At 36.6% G+C, this 16078-nt stretch overlaps 1 protein-coding gene across 1 annotated transcript in view; it reads left to right on the forward strand.

Moving 5' to 3' along the window:
- Positions 1–16078, forward strand: part of DNAH7 (dynein axonemal heavy chain 7) — a 283116-nt gene that overhangs the window by 236438 nt on the left and 30600 nt on the right. Inside the window, exons 52-56 of the mRNA XM_049772925.1 lie at positions 119–211; positions 4309–4485; positions 5354–5512; positions 8113–8313; positions 12451–12612. Of these exons, the coding sequence (XP_049628882.1) occupies positions 119–211; positions 4309–4485; positions 5354–5512; positions 8113–8313; positions 12451–12612 (792 nt within the window). The remainder of the gene's footprint in view (positions 1–118; positions 212–4308; positions 4486–5353; positions 5513–8112; positions 8314–12450; positions 12613–16078) is intronic.

A 16078-nucleotide genomic window follows, 5' to 3' on the forward strand; every position in this document is an offset into this window, starting at 1 on the left:
TGCCTAAAATGATTTTTTATTTTTAAAAAGATTAAAAGTATTAGTTTAAAAGTTAAAATATTGTTTTTTAAGAAGTAACTTTCAACATGACATTGAATGTCTTCCACTATCATGTCAGGAACCGCACCATGAAGTTTTTCCTGAGGAGTGGGAAAAAAAAGCCAATGAATTTCAGAGAATGCTCATCATCCGCTGCTTGAGGCCAGACAAGGTATATGTGGGTTTATTTTAAAATCAGAAAATACCATCTACTTTGTATTATTTGTTTTTATGCCAAAGAAATTGTAAATATTTTGAAATATTTTTTATGGAAAAGAGACCCATAGAATTCCTCCGATGCATATTTTGATGCTGCCCTGTTCTTAAGTGCTAGAAAGTACTGTAGTTGATTATGGGTCTTTAAATTGATATATATTCTTTCTTTTAAAACTTATTTTCACTGCAGCCTTAATGATAAGCCTAAGAAGTTTTCGCTTCATGAACTAAATATAAAAGTATGTGAAGTGCTTTGAACTCCTAATGTGACTGCCTCCTTTAAAACCCTTTATTTAATGTTTTCAACATTTTACTTTGTTTTCATAGTGCAAAACTATTATACTTGATGACTACATATACCATTGATCTTTCTCCCTTAAACTAAAAGGAGTTGCTTTTCATGTTTTGTGTTATTTAGTGAAGTGATTCATGAGTCATTTACTGATGGTAGTAGTTGAATTTCCCCCCCATTCTGTTTTAAATATTTTGACAATTGTGCTACCAAGCATGGCCTTGCATTACTTGCTTGTTCATATATTGTGTTACTAAAGATATCAAGTACTTTTATGTGTATTTGATGGAGATAGGGGTTAGATATTTAAGCCAAAGAGGTTAGTTGTTTTTTGTCTTAAAATTATTTGAGATTAAACTTAATGGTTTCATACCTCCCTTCATTACTTTAGCACCTTGTCTTAGAAGGTTTCCTCATCTCCTCTAGACTTTTCCTTGGATACATAAAAGTTACTTAGTAGTTGTATGTAGACATTAGTGCTACCATTGATATTTTAAGCTCCCTTCTCCTTCATCAACTAGCGACAGAATCAGAGCCATTAAATTCAGTTTAGCCCAGAAAATGTAAGAATATGGCCCAGGAGATAGACATAAGCTATCAGTTGAAGACTTGATGCCAGACTCCTTGCCTTCAAAATTGTGGCATCATATGTTTTATTTAAGTGCCATCAGCAAGCTAAAATGCTAAGCCAGCACAGTTATTGGCACATACTGATAACTTTCTAGGAACAAGAAATAGCTTTGGTTGTGTGAAGCCACTAAGACCTTGAAGTTGTCTGTCGCAATAATGTCATTCTATTTGATGTCTTAGTTATTGTCATCTATATTATCACACTGTGCTTCTTAGTATAAAGACTGTTAATAGGACACTGGTATTATACGCATTCTCAGACCAGTCTCAAATAATTCTTTTTCCAGGTATCACAGTTTCCAGTGATTAATTCTTGACTTTGATATTTCTCTGTATTTAAAACATATATGCTATTATGCTTTTAAAAGAGAAGTTTTCCAAATATGGTATGAACAGAGGGAAAAATCAGTTTTAAATGAGGTTAATGTGTAAGCTAGTTAGGTATAAATTCTGTTTCCTTATAACCTCTTGTTACAATTAACACATATATTACATATTATTTATCACACATCATACATTATATGCTATATTTTAATATATGCATTATATATATCATACCCCAGAACAGAAAAATCCACCCTGACTCTAGCATGTAGTATCAATGAGGCTTCTCAGATGCCAATCCCCAGATTATCATCATCATCGCTAATCAGCATATATTTTCGTCCACTTCCTACCTTTTTTTCAAACCTTTTTTCAGAACTCAGTCCCACCTAGCTATAAGAATCCACAGACTTCAGGCTGTGGATTTAATGTTTAATGTTTCATTTGAAAAGGTAAAATGCTCTCTAAATCACTTTTATACAAAAAGAGACAGTTTTGCACTGTCTTTTAGAACATAATATTTGATTGTAACTATATTGACAAAAGAAATGCATCAAATGAATTAGCACTGAGATGTGAAATGTCATAAGACCATTTACAGAAATGAAGAGTTTCTGATCTCAGGTTTTTTCATCTTCTGAAATATAAGTAGAATGCAAATAAAACCAGTTTTCAATAAGAAACTTGTCAAACATGAGTTATATTTCTTCAGCATCGTATAATCCCTGTGGGAACTTGAAATAACCAGGAAATCATAAATAGATGACCACAGGCTGCTTTCCTGCCTTTGGGATGACGGTGGCCTCAATTACTCTGTAATTTTGATACTGACAGATTTCATTTTACAATCTTAAAACTGGTATAACCAGATTGTAGCTGCAAACCTTGCAAACTGAATCACCATACAACTTACTTGCCTGGGGAGTTACACTTCAAGTGGTCTGAAAACAAAGAAAGCTTGCTCTATTTTCACATTAAGAGTAAAGCCTGAGGTCAGCCTGGATCTTCCCGTGCTAACTTGAAGACTCACTTCACAGGGCAGTGTTTGTTCCTGAATAGTAGCTGACACCTTCTTAACTATCCCACCAAAGGGGCCCCTGATAACTCAGAATGATGGGAATAAAAAACAGGCTCTGAAAAGTTCAGTGCTTGAGTTTTGTTTGTTTGTAAAACTGTAGTGATTTGTAAAACTCTACTTTGGGAGGAAAAGGACTCGAGGAGCATTTTGTTTTATAATGGAATGAATAATGAGATAAGCCAGGGCTATTTCCAGACAGGCAGTGAAGATGTTTTATTTGGTGGAGGGACCACCCAGCTGTAAGCAGACTATTGCTCAGGATTGAGCTTGAGCCATCTAGGGGTGTCTTAGGTAGTGCTAAGGATTCTATCAGGTTGGTGGGTTGCAAGACAAGCAATTAATCTCTGTGCTGTCTCTCCAGTCAGCTTGAGACAGTGACCAGCCACAGCTTCATGTATTTGTCAAAAATACCTTAAACAGAAATAACTTACCTTTAAATAAACTTGATGTATAGATGAATGTCAACTTGTTTGTCAGATCCTCACAATTTACCATTACATTTCCATATCATTTCCATATGCAAATGTATTGGAAATATTGGAGAAGGGTTTTTAAAATGTAATTTAAGCCAAGACAGTCCCTCTCTGACTGTTTTCTACCCTCAAAGATTTTGTGACCTCTGCTCATCTTCAATAAAGTTGATTCCTTTTAAACCGTTGGCACCCTATAGTTGTCTTTAAAATCTTGTATGATCAGATGCTCTATAGAATACAGAAAGTTTGAAAATACTTGTAGAACACTCCAGAAGGCATTTTTATATTTTTAGTTACCTGGCATCTACTCTTTTGTTTTCTGAAAATTTCTCTAAGTTTAGAAGGTTTCTCTTCTGAGAAACTGCCTGTGTAATTTGTAGTCTTGTATGTACACGTGTTTCCCTCTTTGACTATGAACAGATGTTTCATCAGAATGATTACGGAGTCTTCAAAAAATACACTGTGCTCCTGTCACTCGATTTTCCTCTTCCTGATGAATGTTTATATGGTTTCTTAAGCACTAGTTATAGCAACACTGGTTTATTAAACCTGTCTTTATTGTTTGGCTCAAACCTGAGTCATGACTAACTGGAGCCATCACTGAGCTATTTATAGTCCCTTAATCAGAACAAAGAATCTATCTGGGGCCTCAACTGTGCTGAGTGATAGAATTTGACTCCAACCTTGGAGCCCAATAGTGACCACCAAACTTCAGAGTTCTGCTCTTTGTCAAATGTGATCCCAGATGTAGTCCCAAAATGTCAAGCATGGTGGCAGAAATCTTACGTACCGTAACTTCTGTCTGTTGCATCAAAGAGCTGAAGTATGGTTTTATAGTGATTTTTCCCCCTCTCTTTCTTTCATTTTTTCCTGAGAGAAATGAATCCCTCATGCTGGTTTTTTATAAATCACACCAAAATTCTGTTTGGGGCTGTGAAATTTTAGACATAGTGAAAAACGTCTTTAGAGTTAAGTGACCTTATAATTTTTATTTATATACTTATATTATTTATTGATATATTCTTTATCCAGCATCAGTTGAGTATTCCTCCCTTTAAATGATACATTATTAACTATCCATCTTCTACTGTATGGATAATTTCTATCCTTTTCTTTGTATTTAGTGGTACTTTGGCTTTCCATCAGCAGTGCTTATTGAGCTGGAGTTCTCTTTTTCAAATTATCTTTTCATCCAAAATATTTTAAGGCTTTAGAAGATGTTGAATATTCTTTAAAGATATTTTTTCTCTTTCTAGATTATTCCAATGGTGCAAGAATTTATATCTAATAGATTGGGGCGCTCTTTTATTGAGCCACCCCCTTTTGACTTATCCAAGGCATTTGGGGATAGTAACTGCTGCGCTCCACTGATTTTCATACTCTCCCCTGGAGGGGACCCCATGGCTGCCCTTCTCAAATTTGCAGATGATCAGGTACCTTAAAATAAATAAGATTGTGTGATATCACTTGAGTTTTTTTTAGTAATGTGCTCCATTGAACTCTTAGGATAGATTGATGAAAAAGTAAACACTTAAGACAGGAGAAAGGAAAGAAGGTGGGAGGGAGGAAGAAAGAAAATAGGAGGGAAGCCAACAAGGAAGGAAGGGCAAGAAAGAACAAATCAGGAACTAGGACACTATATCCAGAACTTATGAATGAATTGTTACATAGAAGACATAAATTTCAGGTAAAGATTTTCATAAAATTCTTTGAAGAGACTCAATTAAGAATTAGGAGATAATTTATAGCTTTTTCTCTTAAATTTTGTAGCCAGGTTAGTTAAAAGTAATTCAAAACTCTGTTCATAGTTTGTCTTTTAACTGAATTGAAGAGTTGTTGTTTTTTTTTTTTTTTTTTTTTGGATTTTTGGGTCACACCCGGCATCGCTCAGGGGTTACTCCTGGCTGTATGCTCAGAATATCGCTCCTGGCAGGCTCGGGGGACCATATGGGACACCGGGATTTGAACCATTGACCTTCTGCATGAAAGGCAAACACCTTACCCTCCATGCTATCTCTCCGGCCCCTGAATTGAAGAGTTGTGACATGATAGCTGGGCTCTTTCATCTCCTCCTTAAATTAAATAACTCCCTAATTCCTAATTCCTTTTATTATTAAATGTTTATCTAATTACTATAAAATTTTCTCTTTTTACCAGGAGTTTCCTATTATGAACCTACTTTTAAGTGATTATAAGATTTTAATAACTTTTCTTATGGCTGTATATGTAAAAAATATTCCTATATTATATATGCATTATTTAAAATATGATTATAATTAACATAATTACTATCTTACACAGGGATATGGAGTAAAACTTAGCTCTTTATCTCTTGGCCAAGGCCAAGGGCCCATTGCTATGAAGATGCTAGAAAAAGCTGTCAAAGATGGAACCTGGGTTGTTCTTCAAAATTGCCATCTTGCCACATCTTGGATGCCAACCCTTGAGAAAGTTTGTGAGGTAAAAATTTCAGTTAAATTTTTATTATAGTTCATCTTATTTGATACACACATCATTCAAGTAATATAATTTCCAGCCCTTTGATTAGGCAACTTAAGGTTAGAGGTATGGATTATGGGAAAAATAAGCTTACACTGGGAAACAGAGAAGCAGGAGCAGTCAGACTTTGTCATGGGACACAATACTTCTGTATTTTGGGAGGCAGAAATTTCAAGAATAGACCCTTTTGTAGCTCAGCTAAACAAACAGGAAATCTGGCCCTTGCTTTCAATGGAGAAAATGTGTCCACTGAATTATGTGGGGCCCCAAGATCCCTTATAATTAAGGAGTTTTTCAGGCTACTATCTCTTTGGATGTTTAGTTTTATTCAAATGTCCAACAGAAACTTTGAGGAATAGATTGTATTTTCCCTGTATGCTTCTTGTCACTTTTTTATCCAAATCTCTCATGAGAATATAAGTAGAGGGAAAACAATGACTTTTGCTTTCTTCTGGCCATGATAAAAGTCACTGGATAGTTAACGAGTTAGAAAATAAATATTTATTCCCTATTTAAAACTTTTCAGTGACTTCCTAGAGTATGCAAGGCAGAGTTTAAATTCTCATCTGGCTTTCAACGCAGTTTTTTTGGGAGAGAGTACTCAGGGTTTACTCCTCTCTCTGAGCTCAGGGATCCCACGTGGTGAAGCTCAGGGGACCATATATGGTGTCAAGGATTAAACCCATGTCAGCTGAGTGCAAGCCATTGGACTTCTGCTCTGGCCCCTCTACACACTCATTTGACCTTTAAGTCCTTTTCAGGTTTTGTCTCCAGCTACTTTTCCTTTCTATATGTAAGTTCTAGATACTAGGTTTTTTTTTCCACTTCTTTCTTTCATAGCTTTTAGAAGTATGCATCATCATAATAGTCATCCAAAAAATAAGTTGAGAGAGATCTAGAGAGGAAAATGTCTACCCCAGAGGTAGACAGGGTCTCAGAGGTCAGGAGAAAATCTGGGGACATTGGTGGCAGGAAATGTGCACTGGTGAAGGATGTTGTACATTGTATGAAACTCAATCATGAGTAACTCCATAACTGTGAAAAAAAAATATTTGTATTACAAACAACCTTTTAACCAGTGTTTGAATAAAGTAATTTTAAAAATAGGTTCATTTGGAACATTTAAATAAAGCAATTTAAAAAATAGGTTTATTTGACCCTGCTCATATTCACTTATTTTTCAGGCCTTTAAGTAGACATCTAGTATTTTTGCCTCTTTTACATCCTTCTGCATCAAGGTTATTCTCATGAAAATTTGAAGTGTTTTATATATACCTGTTAGAGAGACACATGAAAGAGAAGAATTATTCTGAAAAGTTGTCAAACTTGGTTCAAATTCCAGTGACTCAGATGGGATTTGGTTTAGTACAGTTGGGAGAGGAATAAGTGGTCTTTTCACCTAACACTTAGTTATCTATCCATCCTTCCTGATTCACTCCTCCATTCAAAAATGCTTAGCAATAAACATATACAATTTTTAAAACAGAGATGCCACTGTAAGAGGAATTGGGAAAGGTGACTATAAGAAATGGACTGAACAGGGAGGGGTTGGCAGGGCTCATCAGCATGACCCTACACAGGTGCCACAGGTGCTATGGGTTCTCTCTCTCTCTCTCTCTCTCTCTCTCTCTCTCTCTCTCTCTCTCTCTCTCTCTCTCTCTCCTCTCTCTTTGTCTCTCTCTGTCTCTGTCTCTCTGTCTCTGTCTCTGTCTCTCTCTCTCTCCCCCCCCCATTTGTTTGTGTTTTGGTGAAACTTGGCTGTGCTAGATCCTACTCCTGGCTCTGTGCTCAGGAATCACTCCTGGCAGTGCCCTGGGGATTGGAATTTGGTGTAAAAAATCTCTCTACCCATTACACTGGACCCGAGCTTCCTCAGCAGTGCTTTTTACAGTGTAGATTCGGGTACAGAACACTGTATAATTTGCATGCATAAAAAGCCTGCTTGAATTGGCTGAGTTAGAGAAGGGTCCGAGCAGCCTGGCAGTGATTGGTGCAGGATCGAGTTGGAAAATTCGTTTTGTGGCAATATTCAGACAATTTTCGTTTAGCGGCATATTGAAACGTTTTTCGGGATATACTCGGTGTATAAGACGACCCCCGATTTTCGGTTGACTTATTTTTAGTTTCAAAAGTCGTCTAATATGCTGGAAAATACATTAAGTGTGTTGTTCATTTCCACAGTCTGGTTAAAGCAAGAAGAAATTCTTCTCAAAGAATTATTTATGTAAACATTCCAGAGCAACATAAGTAAACCTATGAGATTTTTCTGTATGCTGTCTCCATCTTTTTGATGGCCAATCTGAATTAGAAATTTTACCTTGACAAAGTCTATACTCACATGATTTAATTATAACAACTTGTACCATTTGATGTGTTTTGTTTAGAGAAAGAATCAGATTTTAGAGCTTTGTCTTTATTAGCAAAAAATAAACTCTCAGGCAAAAAAATTTTTCTCCCCCTTCCAGCTCATTTACACACCAACAAAGCTATAGATTTAGAAAAATCCAAAGATTTTAATGAGGTTTTATGTACTCATTTCCATTTGCCTGCTTTTCTTTCAGGAACTAAGTCCTGACACAACACATCCAGATTTCCGGCTTTGGCTGACGAGTTACCCATCTCCAAATTTTCCTGTGTCTGTGCTGCAGAATGGAGTGAAAATGACCAACGAGGCACCGAAAGGTTTAAGGGCTAATATCATTCGATCATACCTGATGGACCCGATCTCTGACCCTGAGTTTTTTGGCAGCTGCAAAAAGCCTGTTAGTAATGGCTCAGTCTTGTTACCTCAGCCCTGTAAAGCGCTTCAAGTGGCCCCCGGTGATCATGGATGTGTGTGCTGAGTAAAACTACAAACTGAATAGGTCTCCCTGCACTGCAACTGCGGCGCAGTTGGTTTTGATTACTTATCATTGACTTGCGGAAGTCAATTTTATTAATATTTTATTTTAATTTTACCACCAAGCCTCATTGCTGTTCAGCTGAGATCTTGGAGGGTGTTATTAATAATGCAGCTCACTATTTAGAAAGTCAGCTGTAAGCCATTCCCTGTATGGATCTGCAAGGTTGGAGAATGCGGCTTCAGGATATTAACTGAACCCTTTACTATTTGGAGCCATATCTTTAAATTAAACCATAAAATATTTCCTCCATCTAACTATAATGGGAGCCCAAATGATCTTACTCCTTGATTGATGGGACTCATAAGGGTCTTTTTTAGTGTCACCAGGCAAGCAGGGAAACCACCCACTGCTTTCGTTATTAGAATTCGGTGTGTGAATGCCTGTGACCTAAAATTGTTTCACAGCATTTCACCATAATTAAAAATGGAAGAGTTTCCTTTTAAAAGGGGTTATAACCTTGGTTAAGTTTTTGCCTTCAAAACCTCTTAACTGTGGATGTTAGAATATATTTTAAGAACATGTCATAAGACATTAAAAAAATAAAGAAGTACTTTGATTAAACAAGTCTTAGGTACTGGAAAAGAAAAGGAAAAAATACAGGTATTTAAAATAAAATAAAACATTTCCAAAGCTTCTGAGACCTGCCTTCTGGCTTGCCTTTGTGTTGATGAGACCCAAAGAGAGCAGGTTACTCCCAGGTAGGTGGTGAGGGCATCTCTGCATCTGAGCGCTAGGTGAAAGCCCCTTTGTCGAATTGTGCCGCCTTTCTTCTGCATGCAAAGACCTCTCCAGGAGGATCACAGAAAGGAGAAGTCCAGGGATTTGTGAGCCACTGTCCCAACTAAGTCCATGTCTCATCAGATGACAAAGAAGCACATCATATTGTTTCTGCTTTGATTTCTACTTGGAAATATTTTGACCTCGCAGAAAAGTTTCAAGTATAAAAGTAGTAGAAAAGAATTGCCCCGTGGGTGGCTATATCTGGCACAAAGGGTCAAGTTCATTATAGAAGATGCAATCTAGACTTTAGAATATAATAACACAATCATCTCTCAATCTCTGATTTTGATGCTATGCCCTGAATCCTAGAGAGTTTTGGTTTTGTGGTTGTTGGTCTTTTAGTTTTAGGGTCACACCCAACAGTTCTCAGGGCTTGCTCCTGGATCTGTGCTAAGAACTTTGAGAACTATATGATATTGAGGATTGAACCCAAATGGAGCACATGCAATGTAGCCATCATACCAGCTGTACTATCACTCTGTCCCCTCAATTTAGATGTCATAAACAAATCAAACATCTCTATGTACTTTATTCATATTCATCTTTCATCAAGCTCTAATACTTCATTGATATCTCTTACAAATATAGGCATTTTCTTACCTACCAGTACAGCCACTAGCTAATAAATGAACAAGAATGCCCTCGTATTTAATCTTCTGTTGTGTTCCAGATTTGCCAGCAGATTTGGTCATATACTTTAAAAAGCATTTTCTATTTCACTATTGAATTATTTTAGATAATATTATAAATGTAGTTGTTAAACACTGCTTTATCTTCTCTAATCAGGAACATTTTTCTCTCTTTTGCCTTTGATGACAATATTTCTGAAGACTTTTTCTTCTCCTACTCCCACATTTATGTAGACTACATTTCAACTGGTACTTGCTACAGACTGAGGTTATGCATTCTTCACCAGAACTCCACACAGATGAAACTCTCCTACTATTGCACTGGCAGGCAGCAACTGAGACCCATTTATCCTTCATTGCTGGTACTAATTTTGATCATTTTGATGAAGGGTCGTCTGATTTCTTTATAATAAGTGTTTTGACCCTTGTGACTAAGTCTATTGAGAGAGATTTTAAAGCTTATAATCTCCTCGTCCTCATCAAATGTACCCCTAAAGCACATTCACTATCCATTGATGATTTTTTTTGCCAGGCCTCATTTCCTGTGGTGATTTTAATTCTTGGATTCCCTCTCAATTCGTTACTGGCTATATATTCTCAGCAATTGCCTTCCATTTGTTCCCATTTAGTTATCTATTATCAGAATAGATAATGAATTCTTTGAGGTTTTTTTTTAATGGCTTATAATTCATTACTCTATGTGTCCTTTTGCAAATTGTCCCAGATGTGGCCATTACATTCTTCAAGCTGGCTCCTCTATATTTGTTATTGGTTTCCATCAATTTAAAAAATATGCTGTTCAGTAAGGCATTTGCCTTAGGAGCAGGATTATGGTTCGAATCCCGCATCCCATGTGGTCCCCTGAGCCTTCCAGGAGCGATTTCTGAGCACAGAACCAGGAGTAACCCCTGAGCGCTGCCGGGCATGACCCAAAAACAAAAAGCCAAAATATATATATGCTGCTATTAGCTCTCATGCTTCCTGGCAAGAAGTATCCAGGCTCATCTTTTCCCAGTCCTAGATCCTGCTGTTTTTTCTGAAGACTCCAGGCTCTTTTTTCAATGGCAGATGATACGAGACCTCAAAATCTGAATGATTTGTTACTGCATTGCCTTCAGTTCTTGACTCTTTCTTCAGAAAATGTCTGAATTACATTGACTCACACACAGATAAACATATCAACAAGTATATGTGCACATGTTTCTTTTCATACATAGTTTAGATGTAAAGAGTTTAAATGAACACCTTTATCTGGGGCTTGTTTTTTTTGGGAGGCGGTTTTGGGGTCACACTTGGTAATGTTCAGAGGTTACTCCTGGCTCTATACTCAGAAATTGCTCCTGGCAGGCTCGGGGGACCATATAGGATGCCAGGATTCAAACCACTGTCCTTCTGCATGCAAGACAAATGCCTTACCTCCATGCTATTTCTCTGGCCCCTCTGAGGCTCTGTTTTGATCTGATTTGTTATGTCATGCTCTTTTTTTGTCTATATTTATTTGTATTTCCTTTCTTCTAAATTTAAACACTGACTCCCACAACAGCAATACATTTACTGATTTGCTCAGTTCTCTAATAGATCCCAAATAGTTCCAGCATCAGCACAGAATATTGACTTTCTCCCTCCTTTCTGGTTGAATTTATGTCATTTTGCTTTCATTTCCTTTCAATTTTATTCTACAGGGGGAATTTTCCCTCAGTCCTTCTATGAAACTTTGAGTAGCCCATAACTATCCTTGTTACTATTAGGTAATAAAGTCACTTTAAATCAAATCCATCCTTGATTCAGAAATCACAGAGTAAAGTATAATGTTGCAACCCAATTTCAGTTTCTATTCAAAAATGTCAGCCTCATCCTTCCAATGTCTTTCCTAAAGATGCAGTTGGTGTCTTTCTTCTTATAACTCCTACCAATGATGCTCAGCACTGAGTGGATGTGTGTTGGTTATTAGCTGAAAGTAACCAGAGAAGCCATAGGAATGCCCAAATTTCTAGACCAAAATGCCTTGGAAAACTACCTAATTTGTTTCAACTATCCTCTTTGAAATTTCTCTTGGTGATCTGGGACCACACATTGGAAGCCATGTTTTTTGACTAATAACTCTTCACGTGGAGTTATATAATCAAATTATATTGGATGAGTTTAAAATGTTTCCTAAAGCATGGTGTTCACAGATGTGTATCAATTATTTTTTTTTTTTTTTTTGGTTTTTGGGCCACACCCATTTGACGCTCAGGGGTTACTCCTGGCTATGCGCTCAGAAGTCGCTCCTGGCTTGGGGGACCATATGGGACACCGGGGGATCGAACCGCGGTCCGTCCTAGGCTAGTGCTGGCAAGGCAGACACCTTTACCTTTAGCGCCACCGCCCGGCCCCGATGTGTATCAATTAAACATGTGTACAAATGAGAATATTTTGGCATGAGTAGCCTTTAGAAATATACTTAATACTAGTTTAAAAAAATACTAGCTTAGTTATATTTTTGATAGGTATATTTATAAGAAAAAATAATTCATTTTATTTTTAGTCTGAAAATTATTATGTAGTGTTTAGGGACTAATAATGTAGCAATTTCTTCTCATTACAGGAGGAATTCAAGAAACTGCTTTATGGCCTCTGTTTCTTTCACGCTTTGGTACAAGAAAGACGAAAATTTGGACCCCTGGGGTGGAATATTCCTTACGAGTTCAATGAGACTGACTTAAGAATCAGTGTACAACAGCTCCACATGTTCCTGAACCAGTATGAGGTACCATAAAAATCACAGCAAGGCCATTGCCTGTTTTGCTCTATATCACAATGTGCTTAGGCAATAAGCAGGGACTTCTGATTAATTTCTCCTCTTATAAAATTAATAGCAAGATAGTTCCTAACAGTTACTATTAAGTAGTACTTTATTATCACAGGAGATTATTATAATTGCTGTAGTAGATAATTGCAACATTACTCTGCTTGTTCCAGCATTAATATTTTATCATTTTATTTTAACATATGTAAACAATGGATTTCTAAAATGTAATCACATTATATTTAATTTGAGAAGTCTGGAAATCGACCAAGATTGAGAGTGGAAAAAACAACCAGATTGATTTTCTTCTGTTCTGGAGAGTGACTTTATATTTTATAGAAATGTCAGTGTAGTATTATTCTTGAGTTTGGGCCATTTGTCAAGAGAACAAACTCTTTAAGTCCTTGGTATTAACCTAAAATATAGATTCCGGGTAGAAGCCAAACAGCCTAATGTTGTTACTTCAACCAGTTTTATTCTCTTTAGTTCTGAACACACATAAACAGTGTTTAGAAATGAGCACATACATCAACAAAGTCAGAACAGTGTAGCACAACCAGCTTCCTCCTCTGTCTACTAAGTGTTGGAATTTTTTTTAATGTGTTTGTACCTTTGAAGAACATTTTAGTTAACCATCATGGCCTATGGAGAGGTGACCTTTTAAAAAGACAGTCTAGTTTGGGGTTTTTCAAAATTAGATAGAAATTTTTAAATCAATGTATAGGAGATGGAAAAACTTTGTCTTAGAAATTGCTGGTGAATTTTGGTTATTTTTTCAAAGGCTTGTAAACAGGAAGGCATTAAATTTCATATAAAACAATGAGGGGAAAAAACAAAGGGGAATATAATAAAATAAATATCCAGCATTCACATACCATATTAAATTTTTGACCTTCTAAGATGATTTATTCTTCAGTTTTTATTTAGGGACTATGATATATAAAACTGTTAATGATAAAGTTTCAAAAATACAGTGTTTCATCAGCACTCCAGAGCATTAGTACCCCTCTAATGACCAGACTGAAGGTTAGGTGAAGAGTATTTTGTTTGAGTTTCTGTGCCTCTTTGGACAAAATTACTATTTTTGTAAAGTTTTAAAAGGTTGAGAAGCCCTACTTTTTGAAGCTTTTAAATTTACATATTTTAAGAAAGCATGTTTTATTAATTAAATTTTTATAATATTTCTCCAAAAAGGTAGTTTAAAGTAGGTAATAGATACGGTAATAAAGAAGAAGTGATATAGGGCCAAGAAAAATAGTACAATTGACAAGACTTGCTAAGCCCAGGACAGACCTGGGTTCAATCTCTGACAGTGCATATTATCCTCCAAGTCCCTGTATCCCATATGGTCCCCCAAGCACCTTTCTGCATGATTCCTGAACTCAGCGCCAGAAGTAAACCCTGATCACTGCCAAGTGTGGCCAAAAAAGAAAAAAGAAAAAAAAAAAAAAAGAAAAACAACAGCCCAAAACACCTAAAATAAATATAATATAATATAATTTTGAGCAATTTATAGTATACTAAAGAATTTGAACTATCAGGGGCTGGAGCGATAGCACAGCATATATGGCATTTGCCTTCCACGTGATCCACCTGAGTTTGATCCCTGTCATCCATCCCTATAGCGAGCCCACCAGGAGTAATTTCTGAGTTCAGAGTCAGGAGTAACACCATGAATGCCACCAGGTGTACACCCCAAAAAGAATCATAGCTATCAATATGTTAAACCAGATCTGTTAATGGATCTGTATTATTTTGACATTAAATAATGTGCATTTTCCTTAGACCCTACTTTTGCTCTCAGACATTTCAGGTTAGACACAAACTATTTGTGTTCACATTTGATGAATATTTGATGTGAACACAAATCACGAGGAATTAGTTCTACTTGGCCTGATCAGGGATGGTTGTTCAAAGGAGGTGGAGGAATGAATAGAAATTTCAGGTAGAGAAGAGACAAGGAAAAGATTTTAACAAATGCATGTAGGTGGCCAGTGATGTGGCTCAGGTGGTAGGTTAGTAGCTTTGAATTCAATTCAAAGTACTCACAGCACCACAGAAGCACCCCTCCCTCCAAAAATCATGCAAATGGGTAAAAATATTTTAGTTAAGTGACTGGAATATTCCTGTATTCCAGGCTAACTAATTGGAAGATATTCAAGCGTTAATGCTTTGATTAAGAGAGTACTTGCTTTGTAAAAGATCAATCTATCAACAGAATACTGAGCAGACTAGAAGGACTGAGGGAACAACCCAGTTGTAGAAGATGCTTAGAGCTTAATTGTGCCCACCCTAAAAGAAATGTTGGTAGTTCTAATTCATGGCACCTCAGTTTAGAGCCTTTCTGAGAAATGGGATTGTTGTAGATATAATGAGTTAAGTGAAGTGAGATCATACTGGAGTAGGATAGATTCTTGAGCCATTTAGAACACTGGGATTTTTAGAAGGTGTAAAGGGCATATGTCCCCTATATGTTTCCTAGAGAGCATGACCCTACCAGCAACTTGATTTCAAACTTCTAACGTTCAGAATTTACCAATAATACATTTAGTTTATTAAGCCAGGAATTGACAGTCCAAGGAAAAGAATAAAGGAGATCATCGAGACAACCCAGGCAAGAGGTTGTGTTTAAATAACAGTATTTGAGATAGGGTGGGGAACATGATAAAGAAGAAAGGATGAAAATGAATTAGATATCAAATGGTAAAGGGAGAAGTCTCAGTTGATGTTAGTTTTCTGGTTTCTGTTAATGGTGGTACCATTAATCCAGACCAGAAATATCACCAGACATTAGTATGAATATATCAGGTGGGATAGTGTGATGGTTGATGTGAATATTGGCTTTTGTTGAGCAACAACTTTCAGTGAGGGGAGGACATAAGACTTGGAAATTGCAGGCCCAGCAGCCAGGCAAAAGAAGGCAAGCCAGAGCCTTTGAGTAGATAGAAAGTGTCAGGAATCTTCCAACCTGCTGGGCACAAAAGAGAGTAAATTAGTGCCAATTGAATTCACAGCAGGATTGTTTGCTGCTGAACCCCAAGGAACCTCCAAGAATGCAGAAATAATATAGCATTTATTTGGAGAAAATGGCTAATTTGGATATGTTCGTCTGTGTTTCTCTAGTTCACCGACAGCAAAGAAAATACTGAAATTGTAAAATGTATATTTTAAATGGCTGTGTGGTAGATTGTGGGATAGTTCACTTTCATCTAGAATATATTAATGACAGAGTGAACTAACTTCACTGATTTCTTCTGTTCAATTGCCTTTCAATAGAGCTTCTCTTTCCTCAGCAAGGCAATTATATAGCAACCTTGACAAAACTGCTACTGATGCCACATATATTATTCATTAGGAATCCAAGAGAAATTCTTTGGGGAATGTTAATTCCATTTTCTTTAATAGGAAATCTAACATAATCCTCCTT

The sequence above is a fragment of the Suncus etruscus genome, chromosome 5 (genome assembly GCF_024139225.1).
Source record: "Suncus etruscus isolate mSunEtr1 chromosome 5, mSunEtr1.pri.cur, whole genome shotgun sequence".
Lineage (NCBI taxonomy): Eukaryota > Metazoa > Chordata > Mammalia > Eulipotyphla > Soricidae > Suncus > Suncus etruscus.